General features: G+C 38.5%; 1 protein-coding gene and 1 non-coding gene across 2 annotated transcripts in view; one reads left to right on the top strand and one right to left on the bottom strand.

Annotated features, from left to right (window-relative positions):
- gucy1b1 (guanylate cyclase 1 soluble subunit beta 1) overlaps positions 1–27,167 on the top strand; it is a 40,093-nt gene extending 12,926 nt beyond the window's left edge. The window contains exons 5-13 of the mRNA XM_061911876.1: positions 474–671; positions 5,428–5,658; positions 5,723–5,839; positions 8,426–8,559; positions 8,975–9,172; positions 12,983–13,220; positions 13,765–13,905; positions 21,765–21,919; positions 25,337–27,167. Coding sequence (XP_061767860.1) covers positions 474–671; positions 5,428–5,658; positions 5,723–5,839; positions 8,426–8,559; positions 8,975–9,172; positions 12,983–13,220; positions 13,765–13,905; positions 21,765–21,919; positions 25,337–25,466 — 1,542 coding nt within the window. The 3' untranslated portion in view covers positions 25,467–27,167. The remainder of the gene's footprint in view (positions 1–473; positions 672–5,427; positions 5,659–5,722; positions 5,840–8,425; positions 8,560–8,974; positions 9,173–12,982; positions 13,221–13,764; positions 13,906–21,764; positions 21,920–25,336) is intronic.
- trnak-cuu (transfer RNA lysine (anticodon CUU)) lies at positions 24,868–24,940 on the bottom strand. The gene has a single exon. It is a non-coding gene; the product is annotated as a tRNA-Lys (tRNA).
- Positions 27,168–27,481: the final 314 nt, after the last annotated feature.

The raw sequence follows: 27,481 nt of genomic DNA, 5'->3' as shown, positions 1-27,481 counted from the left end.
CTCATGCATTTTAATCCATCCATCCATTATCTTCCGCACCTGTTCAAGGTTGCGGGTGGCTCAGCCAACCCCAGCTGTCCTTTGAGGTACAGGAGGGTCGCATTAATGGAAATAGGTATTTTATTTATAATTGGTTAGCTTCAGAATAAAAATGTTATTAAAAATAAAATAATATACTAATTACACTCTAAAAATGTTTGTCTTACTTAAAAATGCACGCATTGTATTCAGTGTTAGAACAAATATTATTTGGCTCTTACGGAAATACATTTTACAATACTTGGATTTCATGGCTCTCTTAGCCAAAAAGGTTACCGACCCCTGCTCTAGTAGATCAGGCCTTAGGTTGCTGTCATGTAATTGCACTTCAGTTTTGTAGCCCGACAATTGTCATAATGTACTGTACAATTTTCCCTTCCGTTGTCAGAAGAACTGAGTGATTTTAAATGCATTTTATTTGCGATGATCCCCAGAATCTGGACGCCCTTCATGACCACCTGGGAACTATCTATCCAGGAATGAGGGCTCCCTCCTTCCGTTGCACCGACGCAGAGAAGGGCAAGAATCTGATCCTTCACTACTACTCGGAAAGAGAAGGCCTGCAGGACATTGTGATTGGCATCATTAAAACTGTCGCACAGCAAATACATGGAACAGAGATAGAGATGAAGGTTTGCCATTTTACATGCTGTTCTTCATCTGCTGTGATCAAATTCAGAGGGCAAGAAGACCAAACTGGTCGAAAGCTGCGCTATGTCAGATATGCAGATTTTTTTGGGGCTAATATCCCTGACAAAGAGGGTATTTTTAGATCCAAGTGACAAGGAGTCTTTTCAGGATGCTTCTAGTGTCATCTATCATCTATTACTACCATTTGTAGGTGGGTGATTAAGTGTGAGTGGGCGTACTCACACTGAGCAAATTCTACCATGCCTACCCACTTGACGCCCAAAGCGCGGTATGTACGGTTAGTGTTGAGCATATTAAATTGCACTAAGGCACGGAATGCTTCCTCTTTTTAAGCACGATTAAAAGAGGTGATTTAGGGTCTGCACAACACAATTGCATGCACGCGGGCGTTGTTGCATAGTCATAAGTCCCTGTTGGTTCAGTATATTTTTACACTGATACCATGTAAATAAACAGACAATATTGTCTCAGTTATTTTACCAAAAAGTAAGAAAATTAAATAGAAAGCAATAATATACGAAACGATATGATATGAACACAAAGTGTACTGAATTGTTCTTAAAAAGTCAGGTTTTTGTCCCAATATCCAACAGTCAGAAAGTTGTTCTCTCAGTAAATGATGAATTCATAAGGGTCAGGCGATTTTTATTGTCCATTTTAGCTGTAAATAACAATATATACAAAACCCAAAACCAGTGAAGTTGGCATGTTGTGTAAATCGTAAATAAAAACAATACAATGATTTGCAAATTCTTTACAACCTATATTCAATTGACTACACTGCAAAGATTAGATTAGATTAGATAGTACTTTATTTATTCCTTCAGGAGAGTTCCTTCGGGAAAATTTACATTTTCAGCACAATCCCATTCAAGATCAGACAAACATTACAGGGAGACAGAACAGGATCGCTGACGGGTCTGCCGGCTTCCAGCGCCCCTTACAAAAAAGGTGAGATACAGGTAAACAAGTGACAAGGTATTTAAATGTTCAAACTGAGAACTTTATTTTTTTTGCAAATAATCATTAACTTATAATGTAACGGCAGCAACACGTTCCAAAAAAGTTGGCACAGCGGCATTTGTACCACTGTGTTACATCGCCTTTCCTTTTAACAACACTCAGTAAATGTTTTGGAACTGAGGAGACCAATTTTTGAAGCTTTTCAGGTGGAATTCTTTCCTATTCTTGCTTGATGTACATCTTAAGTTATCCAACTGTTTAGGGTCTCCATTGTTGTATTTTACGCTTAATAATGTGCCACACATTTTCAATGGGAGACAGGTCTGGACTACAGGCAGGCCAGTCTAGTACCCGCACTCTTTTATTACGAAGCCACTGCTGTTGTAACACGTGCAGAATGTGGCTTGGCATTGTCTTACTGAAATAAGCAGGGACGTCCATGAAAAAGACGTTGCTAGGATATGTTGCTTCAAAATATGGATGTACCTGTCAGCATTAATGGTGCCTTCACAGATGTGTAAGTTACCCATGCCATGGGCACTAATATACCCCTACACCATCATAAATGCTGGCTTTTGAACTTTGCCCCTATGTCTGGATGGTTCTTTTCCAATTTGGACTGGAGGACACAACGTCCACAATTTCCAAAACAATTAGAAATGTGGACTCGTCAGACCACAAAATACTTTTCCACTTTGCATCAGTCCAGCTTAGATGAGTTCGGGCCAAGCGGAGCCGGCGGCGTTTCTGGGTGTTGTTGATAAATGGGTTTCACTTTGCATAGTATAGTTTTAACTTGCACTTATAGATGTAGCGACAGACTGAATTTACTGACAGTGGTTTACTAAAGTGTTCCTGAGCCCATGTGATGGTACCTTTTACATACTGATGTTGGTTTTTGATGCAGTATCGCCTGAGAGATCAAAGAACACGGGCATTACGGCATGGCGCAGTGGGGGAGAGTGGCCGTGCGCAACCCGAGGGTCCCTGGTTCAAATCCCACCTAGTACCAACCTCGTCACGTCCGTTGTGTCCTGAGCAAGACACTTCACCCTTGCTCCTGATGGGTGCTGGTTGGCGCCTTGCATGGCAGCTCCCTCCATCAGTGTGTGAATGGGTAAATGTGGAAGTAGTGTCAAAGCGCTTTGAGTACCTTGAAGGTAGAAAAGCGCTATACAAGTACAACCCATTAATCATTTTTATTTTATTTCTCCAGATTCTCTGAACATTTTGTTGATTTTACGAACCGTAGATGGTGAAATCCCTAAATTCTTTGAAATAGCTCGTTGAGAAATGTTGTTCTTAAACGGTTGGACAATTTGCACACACATTTGTCCACAAAGTGGTGACCCTCGCCCTATCCTTGTTTGTGAATAAATGAGCATTTCATGGAAGCTGCTTTTATACCCAATCATAGCACCAACTTGTTCCCAATTAGTCTGTTTACCTGTGGAATGTTCCAAATAAGTGTTGAGTATTCCTCAACTTTCTCAGTCTTTTTTGCCACTTGTGCCGGCTTTTTTGAAACATGTTGCAGGTATCCAAATCCATCCATCCATTTTCTACCGCTTGTCCCTTTTGGGTTGGCGGGGGGTCGCTGGTGCCTATCTCAGCTGCATTCGTGCGGTAGGCGCTGTACACCCTGGACAAGTCGCCACCTCATCACAGGGCCAACACAGATAGACAAACAACATTCACACTCACATTCACACACGAGGGCCAATTTAGTGTTGCCAATTAACTTATCCCCAGGTGCATGTCTTTGGAGGTGGGAGGAAGCCAGAGTACTCGGAGGGAACCCACACAGTCACGGGGAGAACATGCAAACTCCACACAGAAAGATCCCGAGCCCAGAATTGAACATAGGGCTACTCAGGACTTTCGTATTGTGAGGCAGACGCACTAACCCCTGTCGCACCGTGTTGCCCGGCATCAAAATCCAAATGAGCTAATATTTGCAAATAACAACAAAGTTTAACAGTTCAAACATTAATTATCTTGTCTTTGCAGTGTATTCAATTCAATATAAGTTGAAAAGGATTTGCAAATTATTGTATTCTGTTTTTATTTACGATGTACAAAACGTGCCAATTTCACTGGTTTATAAATAATATAAATAAATAAATTTATAAATAAATATAAATAATAAATATCAGTGTATATCTCACGCTGACCACTTCTCGTAGCTTTGCGTATCAAAATGAAAATAAACAACATTAGACTGCATATAGTTTAAAGACTGCGGCTAAGTAAAAAACACCGCAAGATAGTTCCACTGATCAGTGTTCTTTACCACACCGAAGTTTTGCAAGTCGAAAGTTTATTTTGTTCTTCTTTCTCTTTGTTATCAAGTTTGTTGTAATAGAATTACACAAGAAATGGGATATAAACAAGTCGTCTAGCTTTCTGTAATGGCGATCCTGTATTCGAAAAAAAGTTTTAGGAATGCCTCCAACTGTGTTTAACCCATCAGCGTTCGACACACAGCCCACCTCCAATAAGGTTCCAGGAACCTTCCAAAAATCCAACCTAGCTGGCAGGAACTAAAAAAAGTTCCTGAAGAACTATATCTACCCGAGTAATTTTTGGTGGAAACACAGGGGGAACTTTGTAAATGGGAAATGTCCATCAAAGTTCCTGCTGTGGAAAAGGGCCTATAAAATGGCAGGTATGGGACTGCGCCTTGACACTAAATGACGCAAAAAGTCAAAGTCACTCATGTACGTAATCAAGACAGACACATTTGCGATAAAAGTGACGTCCATTTGTTTCAGTTCCAGTAACTTCTTATTTCAATAAATTATTTTGATTGCCATTTTTCATTACTGACAAGGATAGCTCAAGCGTCATAGTTCAGTAAAAGTGTGCACACACGGATTCACATTGGGACACAAGTAGGGTACCTGCGCACAAAACTACACCTTCAAAATAAAAGCATTGTCGTTTTCATGCGTAAATCAAACTTACAGCCTGGTGACGACTACTAGTGATAACAATGGTTAACGTCCTTCTCCAACACAGGATGGTCTTAATTGTGTCTTTTGGGCATTTTCTACAGATCATACATTTTTTCATTGTGTGTGTGAGTGTGTGGGGGGGGTTTAATGAAAGAGCAGGAAAAACGGCAGACGCTCCAAACGTGAGACCCATTCTCGGGAAATATTAGCCATGGTTGCTGTGGAAACAAGGTGCAAAGACAGCAGCCTGACATCAGTGTGCCTTATGCCAACACTGATTAATGTCATTGTCTGCACTTCTATTATCTGTATTCATATCCATTACAGTAGACTTGAGATTATTGATGCAATAATGCAGATAGCTCTAATATGTAATAATAACAATAACTACCAAAATTCTCAAAGATATTTTGAATGGACATATACTTGTTATGGCATTTTGGATTGATTGGGTGACATGTCTTATTTTTCAAAATAAATGTTAATAGTGCTAATAATTAATATTTATTCAAGGAGAGTAAAGACACGTTTCTACCAAGTGCATACCCTGAGAGCAGGAGTCTATCCCAGCGGATTGCAGCCTGGGCTGATGACCAGTCACCTTACTTTTCTTCACCTTTGATTGATTTCACAAAAACATGGAGGAAGGTGGAATCCACAAGCATACTGTAGTGTGCAGAAGTGTACCACAAGACTGACACTCTAACAAATGGAGGACGATATCTTCAAACCTTTTACACTCGTAATACTGTACTAGGCCGAAGAGTACCGCTTGTTTTGTAACACCATGAAGTTTCAGCTGAATATTTGACTTCAGATGATCCAGCCGAAAAGCGAGGAGTGCGACCACATCAAGTTCTTGATCGAGGAGAAGGACTCAGAGGAAGAGGCCTTCTACGAGGACCTCGATGGCTTTGAGGAGAATGGCACGCAGGAGACACGCATCAGCCCGTATACGTTTTGCAAGGCCTTTCCTTTCCACTTGATGTTCGATAAAGATCTGATGCTCACGCAGTGCGGCAACGCCATTTACCGAGTCCTGCCTCAGGTTAGCCTCACCTCATGATAGCACAGTCTGTTTGACATATTTAAATTACCTCCTCTCTTTTTAGCTCCAGCCCGGCACCTGCATCCTCCCTTCGGTGTTTTCCCTGGTCCGCCCGCACATTGACTTCGGCTACCACGGCATTCTTTCCCACATCAACACTGTCTTTGTCCTGCGAAGCAAGGTAATCGATGTAATATTTAGTGTCTTGAACAAAAAACTAAGACAAGTTGTGGTTAACTTTGTCATTTTTGGGAACCTAACTCCTTTCCCATCAGTCTGAGGTATAAAGAATATTACAATATTTACCAAACATTAAATACAATTTCACATAATTGACAACATCACATGTGTAAATAGAGAAATTAACCCTAAGTGGAAGACCCAAACTCCAGTAATGTAAAATGGTTGTCTTGTCCTTTATAGAGCCAGCAACCCGATCTGCTAACTCAAACGCTGCACACATCACTATTAGACAGTAGAAACGTATTACTTTTTCCAGCCAATCGGCAAAGAATGCATCTACAGAGGTCTTCAACAGGGCATCCGCGACCCCTAGGGTCAAGAGCTGCATTGTTAGGCCGTCAGCTGTGGTCCGTATGAGCCGCATAGGTATTCACTTTTCCACCACTTGTAGCAGTAATTAAAATCTAAAAACAACAATTGATTAGTATGTTTTATTATCACTAAATCAATGTTTTGTTGTATACAAACTCAAGAAATAGCTTCCTGGACACTGGGGAACTGCAGTTGTTTTGGAAATTTGCCAAATCATTGATAATCCCTCAGTAAGACAAGAACACATATGGTTTTCTTTTTTTTCTTTTTTGAAGTCGTCAAATATGGCAAGTACGAGGTGGCTAACAATGCAGCTAATGGAAATACACTGTTCCACCTAAAAGACCCTCTAAAAAACATCCAAAAGCTGCCAACAATACTCCATTTACATGCCGTGACCCGAATATTAACCAAGCATTAGCGATATTGTTATTATAAGCACTAGCGCAAACAAACTATCTTTAGTGGCACTGTGATCACAGAGTGCTAACTCGCTTTTGCTGCTATGTTTACACATTGAGCCAGTGAGCTGCTACATCACCTCTGAGTTGATATACGTCATTTCTAGATTAGAAATCATGCCTCTCATCTGGAAAGTAGAAGGCTGTGGACATAAACCGAGAAGTTGCTGAACTTTGAAATCCAATTTAGACCCGGAGATGACAAGAAAGACACAAAAAGAGTTTGCGGCACCTTTTTTTAACCTTTTGTAAAATCTTAATTCAAACAGGAATATATAAACATCCTGTCAGTTGGCACCCTAGTGAGAGCAAACATTGTACAGTATGTGATTGTTTTATTATAGTCGTAGTTTGTTTTTCTTGTTTAGCACTTAGCAATACTGCTACATAATGCCATACTGTTTCACTAAAGTTGGATCTGTTTAAAATCTGGAGATCATCCTCCTTTTTTTCAGGCCAAAAATGTTGAAGTTAATGTATCATAATTTGTCCCAAAGTAGTTTGTGTTGTTTCTCATGAAGTCATAGAAGATGATTAGTAGGTTTCTTGTTGTTGAAGGGAAAGGCAAACGTTGTGATGTATCTGTAAAATGGATGTGCCGCTGTATGCTTGAAATGAGCAAAATATGTAAATATTACATGTTATTATGTGTGTGCCTGTTACTACATTACATACTGTATATACCCACAGCATGTATATAAAACATGTTTAAATGTTTCTTATTAGCACTTTATAGACTCCCTTTGACTCCATTGTTAACTGACTTTTGCCAATGTTTAATTACGATTTAGAATGCATAAACAAAGGAAAACATATGTGTGTTTGTCTCAGATAAGGTTTGTGAATGATATGCAAAATTCCCCAAAATAATGCAGTTCCCCTTCACATACAAAAACCAAATGATTTAAATCAGAGTCAATAGTAGTTTTTGCTTATGTTTAGTTGACTTTATTTTGCTCGAACTATTCTATGTGATAAAGGAGATTAGGAATAAGGAAATTATTTCAATATTGAATTGATATTGTTTCACCTAAATCATTCAAAGATCTTGAACATTTTAAGTATCAGTATCCGTATTGGTTGGACCAATATCCCCCCTGTAAACTACTTTGTATTGTATTGATACCCAAATTTGTTGAATCGCCCAAAACAAATGTAAAGTATCCAAACAACAGAAGAATAGGTGTTTATTACATTTTAAAAGAAGTGTAGATAGAGCCATGTTACAACAAAAGGTAACCACCTATTAGGAGTAAATTTGCAAGTAAATTATAGAATAGCTTTGAGAGAAAATACTACAACTGTACATTACACAATATGTTGCTTCATATGTCCGCAACCAAATTAAGAGTCTTTGTAACACATTTTGAAATGGTTAACTTATATTGTCATTCATATGCCAACTAAAATATTATGATATATGTATATTGTGGCCCATCCCTAGTTCAAACTGAGAAGAGGGTGGGTCTCAATGATCGAACGCAAGCGCCCACTAAGCGCCCACTGAGCATCCACCTGACCGTGACCTAAAGCAGCTCAAACAATCCAAAATGTCAACATCTTTTTTCTGCCTGTTCTTGGAAAACAACGCTTTCACTTGACATTCGCAGTGCCTGCTAGACCTGTTAGCAAAAAAAAGCATTCAAATAAAAAAAAAAAAAAAAGAGAGATTTACTGGTGCCCCATTTTTGGGCGTGTTTTGTGGAGGAATAAGCAATGAAATATTCATAAAGGTGGTCCAACCCTTGCAGGAGGGCCTGCTAAATGTGGAGACTGTGGAGAATGAGGACGAGCTGACGGGGGTGGAAATAAGCTGCCTGAGGTTGAAAGGACAGATGATTTATTTGCCCGAGGCGGAAAACATCCTTTTCCTTTGCTCGCCCAGGTGAGTCCACAGTGCACCTCAACATTGTTTTTTGATGTTGAATGAGAAAATCTGCTGGGTTCTTTTTATATTTTTAAGCACTCGGCACATGTGCAGACACAGAGCAATGCACAAGCAATGAAAACTGCAAATTACTGATTGTCACCTCCATCAGCCCCGCTGGCTCTTCTATAACCAATTTCTTGGGAGATATTTGAAAGAGAAGAGCAAGGTTCAAGCAGCTGGCCCCTCACAAGTAGAAGACACTTGTACAGCAGAGAGCAAGAGATTAGTCATTGGACTAGGTTGCTTACCAACGGGAAATTCAATTAGTGTGGGACTAAAGCAGAGCGACTCGAAGCAGAAATAAGCGCATTATAACAGTGAAATAATGTTTGACACAAATTAGTATTTAGCTTTTTTTTTTCTTGCAAAGTGTGATGAACCTGGACGATCTGACACGAAGAGGCCTGTACCTGAGCGACATTCCGCTCCACGATGCCACGCGGGATCTAGTCCTGCTGGGCGAGCAGTTTCGTGAGGAGTACAAGCTGACTCAGGAGCTGGAGATCCTAACCGACCGCCTGCAGCATACACTCCGGGCCCTGGAGGATGAGAAGAAGAAGACAGACAGGTTGGACTATTTCTCATTTCTATTCATAGCGGATGACACTTTCGATTATTAAACAAACCATTATGTCACAATACTTATGATTATGCATGTTAAAGTCTCCATTTGTATCGCAGTTGCTCTTAACTTTTTATATTACATCTTTTTTTGTGTGTTTAGGACTGCTATTGTGATTTTTTTTGTATTCACTAAAACGCTGAAGTGTCAGAATCTTTTGATTCTCTGTGAGTCTGACCTTCCACTGAAGGGTAAGCAGCATTAATTTAGCACTGCAGTCGAGAGCACATATTGATTTTTAGAAAAAAAAAACACCGTTCAGGTGCTGAATTTGTGTATTATCATTCTGTGTAGGGCTGTGAATCTTTGGACTCCACACGATTCGATTTGATTCTTGGGTGTAACGATACGATCTAGAATCGGTTCTCAATTTGAAAAGCTTCGATTCAGGATCGGTTCACGATTCAAAACGATTTTCGATTCAAGATCAATACTTTTTTAATAACATTGGGTGCCAGTTCTATTATTAACTAAATTCCTCCATAGAACAGATAACAGCTCTGATAATTTTTATATTACATAAAAGAAAACTGGTTTTGTTTAACAAAATTCTACCCAAACATTTAATAAAGTGAAATACAAACAAGGCAACAAGAGAGGTTTCCAACCCTTCTCTTTTCTAAAGTAAATTTGTACAGAAGATATGGGCATCTACATCACCAGTAAGATTTGCCTGGACAGGACAGATTAAAAATAATAATAAAAAAAAAATAATAAAAAAAAAAAATATATATATATATATATATATATATATATATATATATATATATATATATATATATATTATGCATACATATATATACATATATATGTATGCATAATATGTATATATATGTATATATATATATATATATATATATATATATATATATATATATATACATATATGTATACATAATATACATGTATATATACATATATACGTATATATACATATATACGTATATATATATATATATATATACATATATGTATGTATAATATACATGTATATATACATATATATGTATATATATATACATATATATGTATACATATATATATATACATATATATATATATGTATATATATATACATATATATATACATAATATACTTGTATATATACATATATGTATACATATATACACACACATATATATATATATGTATATATGTATATATATAAATATATGTATATATATAAATATATGTGTGTGTGTACATATATATATATACATACATACATACATACATATATATATCTATAGATATATATATATATATAGATATATATATATGTATTTACAAACCCTGTTTCCATATGAGTTGGGAAATTGTGTTAGATGTAAATATAAACGGAATACAATGATTTGCAAATCCTTTTCAACCCATATTCAATTGAATGCACTACAAAGACAATATATTTGATGTTCAAACTCATAAACTTTTTTTTTTTGCAAATAATAATTAACTTAGAATTTCATGGCTGCAACGCGTGCCAAAGTAGTTGGGAAAGGGAATGCTCACCACTGTGTTACATCACTTTTTCTTTTAACAACACTCAATAAACGTTTGAGAACTGTCGTATTGTACGCTTCATAATGCGCCACACATTTTCGATGGGAGACAGGTCTGGACTGCAGGCGGGCCAGGAAAGTACCTGCACTCTTTTACTACAAAACCACGCTGTTGTAACACGTGGCTTGGCATTGTCTTGCTGAAATAAACAGGGGTGTCCGTGATAACGTTGCTTGGATGACAACATATGGTGCTCCAAAACCTGTATGGACCATTCAGCATTAATTGTGCCTTCACAGATGTGTAAGTTACCCATGCCTTGGGCACTAATACACCACCATACCATCACAGATGCTGGCTTTTGAACTTCGCGCCTATAACAATCCGGATGGTTATTTTCCTCTTTGTTCCGGAGGACACCACGTCCACAGTTTCCAAATATAATTTGAAATATGGACTCGTCAGACCACAGAACACCTTTCCACATTCCATCAGTCCATCTTAGATGAGCTCGGGCCCAGCGACAAAGCAAGTGACAAAGAAAATCAGTGTTCTATCTGATAATATATCTCATTAATAACTAACGTTATGTTTAGAATAAGCCCCATAAAAATTAAGGTGTGCAAACACAAGTTTCCGATTAGCTGAAGTTATTCATCTTTACTGAAAAATGCGGGACTGCTTTGGCCTCATCCACTTGTAATATTCCTTTAACGTATTTCACTGAGACTTTGAGGACAGGCACACTGCCTGGGCTTGTGAAAGTGCATTGCAACATTGAACATACACTTCCTGCCCCTTACTTGAAATGTGGGAATTCTAAAGGCTCCATACTAAAAAAATACATGTACCATTAAACCGCCTATAAAAGGGTATGTCAAAATAAAAACTGTCATCAGAATTTGTTTGGATTGTACAGTGGAACATTTAAAGTGGAACACCCTAAAGGTCGTACCCACCCAATTATACTTATCGAAGTATCCTGAGTTTCACATTAAATATCATCTTATTTGTGAGTATTTAAAGGATTAATTTCACAATTTTGATATAATTTGAGCACAGAAAGGTCCTGGCAGTGGCAGAGACAAAAAGTGTGAAGGTCACCATTGAATCCGAAAGGGAGCACACTGCAATGTAGAATAGTGGTTAATGGGGGTGTCGTGATATGATAATGATATCGGAAATTGGTTCGTTTCAGAAACAAAAACAAGTATTAAATGATATCGGCTTGCATTTAAAATCCCCGATATAAACTCTGATGCAAGCAGTCCTGCAGTGTTTACTGGTGCAAAGCTGGACAGCCAGTTAACATCTTATCGTCCTCCAATAAGCACACAAGGTTGTTTTTTTCTTGTTTTTTAGTCATTTACAAAAAGGTAAACATGGTAGGCTATAGGCTACTAGCATCTAGCAGTTACACACCAGTAAAGCGCACTAGCTAGAAATGTGTAATGAGTCCTTAATTGAACAACATTGCAGTCTCCAACAGCACATTTGTCAATAGATAAGTAACAAATAAATATAGTTACATATTACTTACATATCCAAAGTCTCTAAAGCAGAAGCATATTAGAAAAGAACCAGTAACAAACATGCATCGTTCGAGCTTAATTAACCTAATTAATTCTTGTGACCACCAGGTGTCACTAAACAAATTTCTACTCCACTTCAGTTTAAAGACAGCATACGTCTCTCATAAGGTTAGTGTTTTTATCTCTACCATTGTTGTTTGAGTAATTTCAGGTCACACATTTTCTAACATCGCACCCTACAAAATTAAAGAACGTACTATGATTTTTGCTGATATCGGATCTGATTAACATTGGGTTTCATCAGGATGCCAGTTAGTATATCAGGTTTTATTTGTTTTATTTGGAGAAAACATACATTTCTGGTGTAATTTTTCTCTTTCAGTTGTTAACGACTGTATGAAATTTAGTTTTGAAATGTGGAAGTCAAGCAGTGACAAGGGATGGCTTGCGTTTGCTTTTTGGAAGTTTCCACCTCATAGAATTTTGTGTGTTTCAAAAGATGTGCTTGATACTGTAGTATTTGCTTTCGACAGATCACCATGCTCCAACTGGTTACCATAGAAACACCACCCATCCAAATGCAGCTTGCATGTAGAAATGGCCAAAAGGTGGTGGGTGAGCAAATAAAGCTCGGATCCAAAAGGACAGCATCCCGTCTGGCCGTCATTTGCGGCACAACAACACACACTCACTCCTTCCTCCTTTTTCTTTGCATCTTTGCAGATTGCTCTACTCCGTCTTGCCACCATCTGTTGCCAACGAGCTGCGACACAAGCGTCCTGTACCGGCGAAGCGCTACGATAATGTCACCATCCTCTTCAGCGGCATTGTGGGCTTCAATGTCTTCTGCAGCAAGCACGCCTCTGCTGAGGGAGCCATCAAGATAGTCAACCTGCTCAATGATGTTTACACCCGCTTCGACATCTTGACAGACACTCGGAAGAACCCCTATGTATACAAGGTTAAAAGCATCACTTTTTTTTAAATGAGGGGGGAAAGAGGAGCATGTATTTTGTTTTACAGCAGCAGTGTGTGACGCAATCGCCCTCACATAAGACTATTTATAGCCGTTGAGTTGAGTTTTTCGCCACGGGAACGGTAGTACGGCGGCGTTCTAAACAATGCGGCTTTAGAGAGCGAGCACAGCACTTTGTACGCCTCACGCAGCAGATTTACACCCCAGGCTTTCAGACAAGAATGCACTTGAAGAAGTCAAACAGACCTCCTCCACTTCCAGCTTGGCTTCCATTGGCTTCATGCACTGACTGGGTCACCAAAAGAAGTAATATTTACTCTACAAGCTGAATGGCTTGGTGGTCCCACTATTTGAGGCCCCCGAATGTCTCGAAGCTGATGTAAGTGTTTGAGTGTTTATCTGCAAGCGTTTTGGGTTTATTCCTTGCTGCTGTGTGTATTTTGAGAAATCGGGAGGATTGCATGATGCACTTTGAAAAAAACAAAGCAAATAGTGCCTCTGACTTAATGTGGGGGAATGTTGTGCACAGGTAGAGACGGTGGGTGACAAATACATGACGGTGAGCGGTCTGCCAGAGCCGTGCACACATCACGCCAAGTCCATCTGCCACCTGGCCCTCGACATGTTGGAGATCGCTGGACAAGTCAAAGTAGATGAGGAGCCCGTACAGGTGAGATTAGAAGAGGATGTGAACATGACTTACTTAAGTCACCCTTTGACACAATCTAGATCTTTAAAAGGAAAGGAACCATATTTAGTTTCCAGGTTTTGCCTGTCAAAAATGGACCTCATACTTGAACAATGTTATTTCTCCCAGACAGTCATTATAATGATAACAATTACATCTTAATGAGAGGAAACTACATGAGATGCATACGTGCTTATTAGAAATACTTGGATAATGAGCAAAATGTTTTCCTATGAAATTAAAATCTAAAATTAGGGCTGGGCGAAATGGCTGAAAACGCTGAAAAAGTGTTTCATATCAGTCAATATCGATAAGTAAAAAATAAGGACCAGGCAAAAAAAAATATTAAATGTAAATTATTTTTATTTCAAATCTTCCTCTGATTAAAATTCCCTAAGTTACAAAGGCAGAAAGGAAAGGAAATGTAAACACAAACATAGAAAACATTCAAATAGTGCAAAGTGTGAAAATGTAAACATAGAGAAACCTGAGAAGAACTATTTTCTGAAGGTTTAGTGCCAGTACGTTACAGCTGTGCTCTAAAGGGTGAGCACGGCCAAGGTGGTGTGGTATAACTAGTTTTGGTGGGGACAAGTTCCTTGCATAATTAAGGGACCACCTTGGTCTCACTACGATCCTTTTGAAAAAGTCCCAAAAACTGCCATGCTGTGAGTTTTGTTGTTTTATCAAAACATTATTTGCTCTCTGCAGCACTCATTTTTACTTTCTCTCCTCACTCCATGCAAAGAATCAACCGTGAGCACAACAAGACGACGCAGCCAAACATTATAGTTGATACTATTACCTGATTGGTTGTTAGCGTGTCACTCCCACTGATCAATGACCACTTCCTGTGTTGCTCGGTTAGCGAGCGCCTTTGTTCATGCAACCAACCTTGCTTCACAACTTCCTGTTTCTTGCACCGAAGAAAAAATATATATAATTGAAGATTTTATGTACAAACCCTGTTTCCATATGAGTTGGGAAATTGTGTTAGATGTAAATATAAACGGAATACAATGATTTGCAAATAATTTTCAACCCATATGTAGTTGAATATGCTACAAAGACAACATATTTGAGGTTCAAACTGATAAAAAAAAAAAAAAAAATTGCAAATAATAATTAACTTTAGAATTTGATGCCAGCAACATGTGACGAAGAAGTTGGGAAAGGTGGCAATATATGCTGATAAAGTTGAGGAATGCTCATTAAACCCTTATTTGGAACATCCCACAGGTGTGCAGGCTAATTGAGAACAGGTGGGTGCCATGATTGGGGATAAAAACAGCTTCCAAAAAAATGCTCAGTCTTTCACAAGAAAGGATGGGGGGAGGTACACCACTTTGTCCACAACTGCGTGAGCAAATAGTCAAACAGTTTAAGAACAACGTTTCTCAAAGTGCAATTGCAAGAAATTTAGGGATTTCAACATCTGCGGTCAATAATATCATCAAAAGGTTCAGAGAATCTGGAGAAATCACTCCACGTAAGCGGCATGGCCGGAAACCAACATTGAATGACTGTGACCGTAGATCCCTCAGACGGCACTGTACCAAAAACCGACATCAATCTCTAAAGAATATCACCACATGGGCTCAGGAACACTTCAGAAAATTACTCTCACTAAATACAGGTTGTCGTTACATCTGTAAGTGCAAGTTAAAGCTCTACTATGCAACCCGAAAGCCATTTATCAACAACATCCAGAAACGCCGCCGGCTTCTCTGGGCCCAAGATCATCCAAAATGGACTGATGCAAAGTGGAAAAGTGTTCTGTGGTCTGACGAGTCCACATTTCAAATTGTTTTTGGAAATATTCGCCATCGTGTCATCCGGACCAAAGGGCAAGCGAACCATCCGGACTGTTATCGACGCAAAGTTCAAAAGCCAGCATCTGTGATGGTATGGGGGTGCATTGGTAACTTACAAATCTGTGAAGGCACCATTAATGCTGAAAAGTACATACAGGTTTTGAAACAACATATGCTGCCATCTAAGCGCCGTTTTTTTTATGGACGCCCCTGCTTATTTCAGCAAGACAATGCAAAGCCACGTTCAGCACGTGTTACAACAGCTTGGCTTCGTAAAAAAAGAGTGTGGGTACTTTCCTGGCTCGCCTACAGTCCAGACCTGTCTCCCATCGAAAATGTGTGGCGCATTATGAAGTGTAAAATACGACAGCTGAGACCCTGGACTGTTGAACGACTGAAGCTCTACATAAAACAAGAATGGAAAAGAATTCCACTTTCAAAGCTTCAACAATTAGTTTCCACAGTTCCCAAACGTTTATTGAGTGTTATTAAGAGAAAAAGTGATGTAACACAGTGGTGAACATGCCCTTTCCCAACTACTTTGGCACGTGTTGCAGGCATGAAATTCAAGTTAATTATTATTTGCAAAAAAAAAATAAAGTTTATGAGTTTGAACGTCAAATAGCTTTTCTTTGTAGTGCATTCAATTGAAAAGGATTTGCAAATCATTGTATTCCGTTTATATTTACATTTAACACAATTTCCCAACTCATATGGATTGGGGTTTGTAACACATTTTTTATTGATATTGATTGTGTCTATACAGATATATATTGATATTGTTTTGTCGCTCAGCCATATCTAAAGTACTGCAAATATTTTTCAGCAGGTAAACTTTAAAAAAAAGTGTTTTCTTTTAGATATTTTAGTAAGTACCTCAAAAATGATCAATTAGATCCAAAAGAAAAATGTGTTAAATCTCTGCTCAGTTTTGACTGAGTCTGTCACAGAGGTATTTATTTTCTATTAAAATGTTTATTATTGTGGTTGTACACACAGTTTACTGGCGTTATCTTGCAGTCTACACATATCTCTAATGTGTGACTGCCATCTACTGGTCCCACTTATAATTACACCATGTACCGTATAAAATAGCTTTCGAGGTCGGTAAACACAACCAAAATGATTCCGTATATTAGGCGCAACGGGTAATAAGGCTCAATTTCTGAGAAAATGAAAGGATTTTAAGTGCACATTGGAGTCTGAAAAATACGGTACAAGTTTTTTAGCATTAGGTTAAACATTTTTTTTACATCTATACATTTTAAGAAGTGTACCTTTGACAGATCATCTGCCTTTTTTAATTCTATCAATTTAGGACTGCACAATTTGCTTCATGGAAATATTTATTTAACGTTAGACTTTCAAATCAGCTCAACATAAAATGACACAAACTCTCTTTTTCCGTCACACACACACACAATCACTCACACATACAAAGATACTCTTTCAGACATGCTTACCACTTCTGACACAGGCTCACTTTAAAACCAAACATACTACAGATGGAAAAAAAAAGGTCATCTGCATTGGTGAACAGGCATTTTGGACATGAGTTGAGACTTATTTTCAAAAGAGCCGACGGGTCTTGTGGGGCTTGCCTTGCCATTCAGTGTGCCCTTTTCTTTGTCCATTTTTACTCCGCGTTTGTTACCGCTTGGGGCGCCTGTGCGTTTTGCCCACTCTGCCATTAGGGCGACGGTTACACATGATTAGGGTTGGTCATCAAGCATCGATAGGTACTGGGTCTTAGATTCCGATCCTCCCTGAATCATCCACATTTTGTAACTTTGATCCTGTCTATCTATGTTGGCCCTGTGATGAGGTGGCGACTTGTCCAGGGTGTACCCCGCCTTTTGCCCAAATGTAGCTGAGATAGGCTCCTGCACCCCCGCGACCTCGAAAGGGACAAGCGGTAGAACATGAATGGATGGGTTCCTATTTTCTTCTTACTTCCAACTGGAATTGACTGCCATAGAGTTAGCTCGCAGCTCACTGTCTATCTCCATACATGCTGAGTCAATCCTCAGAGTCAATAATCTTCAATTGCGACAAATAATCTGCAGTTCTTAAGTTTTATCATGACTGGAGGACGAGGCTAAACATCTTACACACAAAGGAAGAGCAGACAAAAGCAGGCAGGCTAATTGCTAAGGTAGCTGGTAAAACTAGCTTGAAACAACAGAAGAAGTAAGTGCTAAATAAAGTTCAAGACGTGTAGAGCGTTGCACCAGAAAGTAAGCAGATGTTAATAGGAAATTAACAAGTAGATAAATAAGAGTTAGAGAGAAGACAATACAAAAACTGTTCTGTTGCTGGCAGAAGATCGTCTTTATACTTGCGAATCGTTATTTTTACTTGCAGGAAATTGTCTTTTTAGTTACGATGCGTTTTTCTTTTTACTTGTAGAAAAATTGTTTTATAATTGCAAAATATTTTTTTTAATTGAATAAAAACAGTTTTTACACTTTTTTTTTTAACTTATACTTAAAAGCTTACTGAAATGAGATTTCTTATTTAAACGGGGATAGCAGGTCCATTCTATGTGTCATACTTGATCATTTTGCGATATTGCCATATTTTTGCTGAAAGGATTTAGTCCAGAACATTGAGGATAAAGTTCGCAACTTTTGGTCGCTAATAAAAAAGCCTTCCCTGTACTGGAAGTAGCAGATGATGTGCGCGTGGCGTCACTGGTTGTAGAGCTTCTCACATGCTCACATTGTTTACAATCATAGCCAGCTGCAGCAAGAGCGATTCGGACCGAGAAAGCGACGATTTCCCTATTAATTTTAGCAAGGATGAATGGAGGGCTGAGGGAGCAATTCAGCTATTAGACACATTTACTAGGATAATTCTGGAAAATCCCTTATCTGCTTATTGTGTTACTAGTGTCTTAGTGAGATTATATGGTACCTGAAAGTCGGAGGGGTGTGGCCACGGGTGTGGTGACCGCCATTGTCTCTGGTGGGAGGAGGTAAAAGAGTCCGCAGCTGCAAGAGGACGCAAGCTCCGCTCATGTCTACGTTAAGAGCCGACTTATTACCACAATTTTCTCACCAAAACCTGCCGGTTGACATGTGGTTGGGAACCATGTTCGCTTGACCGCTCTGTTCCATAGTAAAGCTTCACCTTCAGGAATGTAAACAAGGAAACACTGACTGTGTTTGTGTTGCTAAAGGCAGCTGCAATACACAGCTTCCCACCTACATCTTTCTTCTTTGAGTTCCCCATTGTTAATTGAACAAATTGCTAAAGATTCAGTATCACAGATGTCCAGAATACTGTGTAATTATGCGATTAAAGCGGACGACTTTTAGCCGTGATCGGTGCTGGAAGAACATGTTCGCTACAACCGGTGACGTCACGCGCACGCGTCATCATTCCGCGAAGTTTTCAACAGGATGCTTCCAGGGAAATTTAAAATTGCAATTTAGTAAACTAAACCGGCTGTATTGGCATGTGTTGCTATGTTAATATTTCATCACTGATATATAAACTATCAGACTGCGTGGTTGGTAGTAGTGGGTTTCAGTAGGCCTTTAATAGTTTTTCATAATTGCGAGTCGTTTTTCTACCTGCCGAAAATGTTATTTTTACTTGCGAACTGTTTTTTTAAATTGAAGAAAAAAAAAATGTTTATATTTGCAAATCATTCTGTTACTTTCAGAAGAGATATGCTCCAGCACCCCCATAAACATTCGACTTATTTTGCATTTAACCGTTGTCTGCTCAAGTTTTCACATTAAGAAGGCACATGAACTGAACCAAAAAGCTGTACCAATTCCTATGCAGCCAAATGCAGAATACTACTACAGTCCTTAATATGACGTGTTTGCAGCTTGAAACAATAAGCAGTGAAAACTCAAGAAACAAAACAGCAGACATTTGTTTGAATGAGCTTTGGCCATTGTTATTGTATCAAGGACTGTGAAGACGTAATGTTGGAAAAACATCTACCTCAACAAAAGGCTTATTTTGGGCCAGGGGCACAGACTGAAGTGGACTCGAGTTCCGTAGCAAAAACAGACTCCAATCATCTCACGATCCCACCGCTAAAAATAGACTCTCATTCATCTCAGACACTCAGGAGCGCCTTCAGGCTCTGAAGACCACCAGCATGCCCACCGGTTCACATGGAAATAGTCTGCAGATAGATTTACGACTCTCTCTTAGGATAGCTACAATACATAATGTAATATAACAATTAGGACAGCATCTAGTGCCAGATTTGAACCCAGACTTTTTTTTGTGTGGGCCAAGATTGCCATGACTTATTTTAATTATTATATTAAAATGTAATTATTAACTCTGATCTCAACCTGTGTAGCTTTGGTGCTGTTACATTTCCCTGTGGCTGAGCTCTGACAATATAATATCTTAGTACAACGCCTTCATTAGACCTTGTTACAATGCATAAATGTAAGTGTAAACACCCGAGGTGGGAATCTTTGAGGAACTCACGCCAGCTTTCCGAGCGATCGCTTGTGCACGCCAGTTTCCGAGACTCTTATTTTGTTAGCGCAGGCAGCATGAAGCAGGACTTTTATTGGGAAGATAGGAAATGTGCAGTCAACCTTTAGAGTTTTGACGGAAGGTACGGCGCGAGAGTCTGTTGAAATGAAAAGTGTTTCTCGCCTTACTCTCAGTCATTTTTTCATAATAATGATCTCGCAGCAACCAGCGTCATCTCACAAGACCTTCGGGTGCCGTGAATGTCAATCAAGCAAGCTACGGAATTTGCCGTCAATGTTTTTCTTGTAAAGTGTATGGAAGCTGGATAAATAGGATGCCAAACACCAACCACTTTCATGTGGTATTGTACAGAAAGGAGGACTTTTTTTGTCCTCCATTCAAAAATGTGGGCGTTATCAGCACTACTGTCTCATTCCAATTAATGGAAGTCATCAGAATCAGGTAATACACCAATTTATATTCTTGTCTTTGTGAAAGAAAGACATTTATATGTGTTACATATGCTTGTATTATCATTTAACTTGTTAACAAAAACGTCTCTTTCATAAATAAATAAATATAAATGATATATATCAGTGGTTCTCAACCTTTTTTCAGTGATGTACTCCATGTGAACATTGTTTTAATTCAAGTACCCCCTAATCAGAGCACAGCATTTTTGGTTGGAAAAAAAAGAGATAAAGAATTAAAATACAGCACTATGTCCACAGTTTCTGATTTATTAAATTGTATAACAGTACAAAATATTGCTCATTTGTAGTGGTCTTTTTTTAACTATTTGGGAAAAAAGATATACAAATAACTAAAAATTTGTTGAAAAATAAACAAGTGATTCAATTATAAAAAAATATTTCTACACACAGAAGTAATCATCAACTTAAAGTTCCGTCTTTGGGGATTTCTAATAGAGATCCATCTGGATTCATGAACTTAATTCTAAACATTTCTTCACAAAAAAAAGAAATCTTTAACATCAATATTTATGGAATATGTCCACAAAAAATCTAGCTGTCAACACTGAATATTGCATTGTTGCATTTCTTTTCACAGTTTATGAACTTACATTCCTATTTTATTTAAGTATTATTCAATAAATATATTTATAACAAATGTTTGAATTGTTGCTATTTTTAAAATAAAATAAAAAAAAATCTCACGTACCCCTTGGCATACTTTCAAGTACCCCCAGGGGTACACGTACCCCCATTTGAGAACCACTGATATATATGAATGAGGTAGATTCCCTCGATTTGGTCCATTTAAAAGTAGCTCGCCTGCAGAAAAAGTGTGGGCACCCCTGGTCTACACTATTGTTGTATAATTGTCACTTTAGCCTTTTTGCACTGAGCAGCCAGGACAGAGAAGTAGTAACTTCCCTTTTTGGCTCTGTGATCACATTTCTTAATTGCCACCCAAAAAAGCTAAAGAAGAATCAAAACACGCTGTTCATCAATAGGATGAAGCCTCTCGGCTTTGAGGCATTTTTTTTCATATACTTTCCATATTTTGACCAGTTTTGTACATAATTTGGGGGCACTCTTTTTTTTCCAGATTACGATCGGGATCCATACGGGTGAGGTGGTGACAGGGGTGATTGGCCAGAGGATGCCACGCTATTGCCTGTTTGGAAACACGGTCAACCTCACGAGTCGCACTGAAACCACAGGCGAAAAGGGCAAGATCAACGTTTCAGAATACACTTACAGGTATGAACAACACATCTGGGCACTTGATGATTACATTTCATTCAGAATGCCGTGGTTCCCATAAGTTTATTATAGATTTGCTACTTGTTCGCCCTCGCTCATCGACACATTCATTTATTGCACCTGGTCTGACAGAGAATAAGAAGACAAAGCAGGGGGGATCAGTGTTGCCAACTTAGCCACGTTATTGCTATATTGAGTGACTAAAGTCATCAGAGTCCTCCGGAAACTGTTTTTAAAAATGGCGACTATTGACTATTAAAATGAAAGCAGGTGTCTGTCTTCTAATCTAGTTCTACTGTGGGCCCCTCCCCTATCTAAAAGTATTCACAGTCAGCTTTGTTCATGTCAAAAACAACAAAAAGAAACTTAATTTGTAGTTCTAAACATTTGTTTTGCTTTGTTTTTTTTACTTGCTTTCTACAAATGTGTCACGGCCAATTATACAAATTTGACGATAGCGTCATAGCGTCAATCACCAAACTAGCAGTGCCACAAATACATTGCAGTTCTGTTGGAAACACTAAAGGAGAAATATTTTTGCGCTTTTTCTGCATGCGCCCTAAATTGTTTATAAGCTTTGGACAATACAAAGTAAAGGGTTCGTATGCCAATTAAATAAAAACTAAATAAATACAAGCAATGTATATGAAATAAAGCACCTACTAAGAAAGAGTGTAATCCAAGAACTTGGTTGAGTACTTCTCAACAAGTTTGTATTCAGCCACATGCTATATTTTTTCCCTAAAATGTGATTAATCCACAAATAGTTCCACAAGATTTTTAAAGATCAATTCATCGATTCCGTGTGACAAAGAAAAGTCAGGTTAGAAGGCGGTTAACAGATAAGTCTTAGTGGCTAGACGGCCTGAGCGATAAGATGATTTTTTATCAATAAATTTGAGTGTTTTGTTGTAAAAGATGAAAAAAAAAAAAAAAAAAGTTCTCCTTTTGCTCCGGCATAGTTTCCGTAGCTTCAGCCCTCCTCCTTATTTCATTAGCGGAGATTCACACACCTAGCGAAACATGGCTAATGCTAACGCAACCTGAGAACGAGAGGTTTGTTTCTTAGACTTAGACAAACTTTATTGATCCACAAGGGAAATGGTTCCAAACAGTATCTCAGTTACAAAGGAAAGAAAGAAAGAAGAAAGAAAAACAATTCAAAGAAAATAAAAATGGCAGTGATTGAGATTTGCAGCGACAGGTGTGCAACAAATGACTGCATGCTGCAAAGTTTGTTTGAAAAAGGCAGCAGCACAACAAACTTACCGTAATTTCCGGACTAAAAGCCGCTACTTTTTTCCCTCGTTCTGGTCCCTGCGGCTTACGGTAACCAGGGGCGCGCACTACCGAGGATGCGCGAGACCGAGGCAGACATCTGGCGCCAGGTAACGAGAGCAAAACAAAGAGTAGAAGAGCGTCAGCGACAGTTTGCGCGAAGGAAGTGTTCATGCAAACACCCTCAATATGGAAAACAAACAGAGAAGTGCATATGATGCTGCTTTTAAGTTAAAGGAAATCGATCTGGCTGTCAAAGAAGGAAATAGAGCTGCTGCACGTATCCTTGACATCAATGAATCAATGGTGAGACGTTGGAAACGGCAGCATGAAGACTGCACTTTTACTGCCGTGTTACAGGCGAGCACTTTGTATTACTTTGCACCGTTGTATTATTTGTACTCTGCACGAATGCTGTTCGCCATGTCAAAGATGTGACAGTTTGATTGAATGATTGAAAGATTTATTGTTAATAAATGGGACGCTTTGCGTTCCCAAACAGTCATCTCTGTCCCGACAATCCCCTCCGTGGTAGCAGGAACCCCTATATACTACGGTAATTACACATCGAAAAGCCTGCGGCTTATAGTCAGGTGCGGCTTATATATGGAGCAATCTGTATTTTCCCCTAAATTTAGCTGGTGCGCCTTATAGTCCGGAAATCACGGTATTCCTGCATTTTGATATGATGCAAAAAATAGATAGATATGATGTTGATTGATTGAGACTTTTATTAGTAGATTGCACAGTACAGTACATATTCCGTACAATTGACCACTAAATCAGGGGTCTCAGGCACGCGGCCCGCAAGACATTATTTTGCAGCCCCCTATCTTAATATGAAAGTTTAATGTTAGTGCAGCCAGCAAGTTGTGTATGAATGGCGCTTGACAGCGTTGTGTTATTTGGGACCAAAATGGCTCTTTCAACGTTCTGGGTTGCCTACCCCTGCGTTAGTGGAAAAGCGGCAAATGAGTGAAAGCAACAGAGACGTTGCCATGGAGACGAGGGTTTTCTTACGTGCCTGGCTGCAGTCACACCGCGACACCTGTCCGTCAGTAATAACAGTCCCCGATAACCTGGACCAATTCAACCGCTATTTGTTTTTTTTTATTGTTTAATTTGCATTGCCTCACACGATGAACACTACATATATTTCTATATGACGCCGGATAACACTCTGAGAGCCGTCACTTTTTTGCGCTCGCTATCCAGGTACTTCTCCACCGACCGCTGTGTTGCTGTAAGGAGGAAAAGCGGAACGACACACATTGTGGAAATAACATTATTCTCCGTGCGTTGGCCAAATACAATTATTTCCACAACCCCAAACATGTCTTTTTCAAAGCCTGCAGTGAAGAGAAGGGTTAGTGATGAGCAAAGACAATTCCAGGAAAAGTGGGGGATGCAATATTTCTTTGTTGAGCACAGAGAAAGTTGCAGTGCAAAAGGAATACAATTTGAACCGTCATAGACATGCTGAGGAGTATGCAACATTTTTTGAAGAAATCTTTTCTTGTGGCCCTGCCTCACCCAGACTCTGGGTCCAGTGGCCCCCAGGTACATTGAGTTTGAGACACCTGCTCTAAATGGTAACACCCAAAGAAGTTTTTCAACTTGTTTAAGTCGAGGTCCACATTAATCAATTTATGGTAAAACCTAAATCTCGCCCAATATGGGGCTCGAACCCACGACCCTGAGATTAAGAGTCTCATGCTCTACCGACTGAGCTAACCGGGCCTGGTAGTTAGCATTAGAATGTTTAGAAAATGGACATTAAAAGAGCTACAGTGCTTTATATTTATGGTATGGTAGCGAGTTGTTTTAAACAAACAACAAAATACCATTTTACAAACATAATTAAAACAATGTACATACCTTATCCTTGTTCCGGTTTCGAGCTTAAAAAACTTAAGTTGCACAGTAACAAAACAAATCAGCATTTTCCCACCACACCTGTTTGCACTTGGCTTCTCAAGGCATTGTGGGAAAACAAGTTGCCTTCAAAATAAAAGCAGCCGTCTCTTTCCAGTGAAAACATGACATTTGAATGCTTTATTACTGTAATAGAAGAGCATTTTCAGCTATTTGAAGTCACTTTCACCACCAAAAGTGTGATTTTATTTTGCGGTGTAGGTGTCTGCAGTCTGCCGAGAACGCAGACCCGCAGTTCCACTTGGCGTATCGCGGCCCCGTCACCATGAAGGGAAAGAAGGAGCCCATGAAGGTGTGGTTCTTGTCCAGGAGGTCCACTGACACGCCATAAGTCCCCTCACCACACGAATAAAATGAAATACCATGGTTTTGATATGATGCAAAAACATTTTCATGAAACGGTGCCATTGTGCTCTGCCACACCATAATATGTACATGTATATACATATATATTTTTTTTAGCATACAGTGTGTCATGACCAGTTTAGTTGTTAATGATAACTGTTGTATTTGTAACGCACTTTTCATAGATTCAATGCACATAATCCCATATAAAAAAGATTTAACAATAACAAATGCATAGATAAAAAAATATAATTTTTTTGCAGGTTTGTGTGAAATGGTACAAATTTAAAGTTAATATTTCGTAATATTGTTTAATTTAGCTAACAAGTGAATTGTTCACTTACCTGAAAAGACATTATGTCTAAGATTGAGTACGGTACTATTTCTTTTGACGTGTGTACTCTAATGTGTACTAATGTGTACTCACCTGCCAAAATATTAACAAGTCCAATTAGAATGAGTCAGTATAAAAAGTAAAAACCTTTTACTCACAGTGAGTTATTTTAAGAATGAATTCCTACATTTCTTCACAATTTTGATGATTATATCGGGGGTTTCTTGCTGACCATTTTGATACCAATCCTGCATGAGTGAGAAGGGTCGATACCAACACGGATCACATGTATTAACTGTAAATGTTTCAATGTTTTTATAGTGAGTGCTATTAAAAGTGTAACAATATCAACACAAAATTTAAACTGCATCCTTATTTTTTTTTTAAACAATTGTTTGAGCAAAATAAAAGTTTGAATGCTCTTGAAACATACACATGGCCATTTATCCACACTGGAAAAGTTAATGATTTAATTTTCATTTATCGTCGGTTAATTAATTGACTCATCGAATATTGGCCCAGGCCTATTGATACTACTACCCTTGGTATCGACACCACCAATTTATTTATGGATCTGCCCTCCTGTATGCTGACATATCAACCATTGTTGTTACTACAGATGTCGATAAGTGCCGATAAATGCTTTAAAACGTAATATCGGAAATTATCGGTATCGGTTTTAAAAAAAAAAGTAAAAATTTATGACTTTTTAAAACGCCGCTGTGTACATGGACGTAAGGAGAAGAACAAGAGCGCCAATAAGCCTTGATGGCACTGCCTTTGCATACCAGCCTAGTCACATAATACTTACAGCTTTTCACACACACAAGTGAATGCAAGGCATACTTGGTCAACAGCCATACAGGTCACACTAAGGATGGCCGTATAAACAACTTTAACCCTGTTTCAAATATGAGCCACACTGTGAACCCACACTAAACATGAATGACAAACACATTTCGGGAGAACATCTGCACCATAACACAACAGAACAAATGCCCAGAACCCCTTGCAGCACTAACTCTTCCGGGACGCTACAATATACGGCTCCACACTGTGTATGGAGACACATGATTAGCAGCAGTTTGTCAGCTAAAAATGAATACAGTGTCAACCAGAGGGGATTGGCGTTTGTGATAGACAGTAAAAGTCTTTTTTTTACCCACAAATTCCGATAAAACCATCAAATTGGATATTTTATCAAATGTGAAGTGACTGGTTTGCCCTATAAGCAGTAAACCCTGCAATCCTTTTGGGCTTTTGATTGGTCTTTAAATCAAACTGAACTCCTCAGATCCAACAAATAATCCTGAAAAGAATCTTATTGACAAAAGTAGACAACATATTTTTGGCATCTGAAATATTCAAACTAATAATTAATAATGATATACTCATTGACCTATAATACAGTATTAAAAGGTATCAATATTTTGATTTGAGGGTTAATATTAGAGCATAAAAACTGGTATTGGCAGTATCGATATTTCAGTTTCGAGCCACACATCACTATATTTTTCATAACAACTTTTGTGTTGATTATTTTGCTTTAATTTTTCAAAAGTATTTTACAAAATAAAATATACTTAAAATACAAACAACGTTTAGTTAGTTAATTTAAAAATAAAATAATACATTATATATTATTTTAATTACAACAATTTATGTGT

Source organism: Nerophis ophidion, linkage group LG01, assembly GCF_033978795.1.
Source record: "Nerophis ophidion isolate RoL-2023_Sa linkage group LG01, RoL_Noph_v1.0, whole genome shotgun sequence".
NCBI classification, from domain to species: Eukaryota; Metazoa; Chordata; class Actinopteri; order Syngnathiformes; family Syngnathidae; genus Nerophis; species Nerophis ophidion.
The sequence above is the reverse complement of the archived record's forward strand: the minus strand, read 5'-3'. Positions and strand labels throughout refer to the sequence as shown.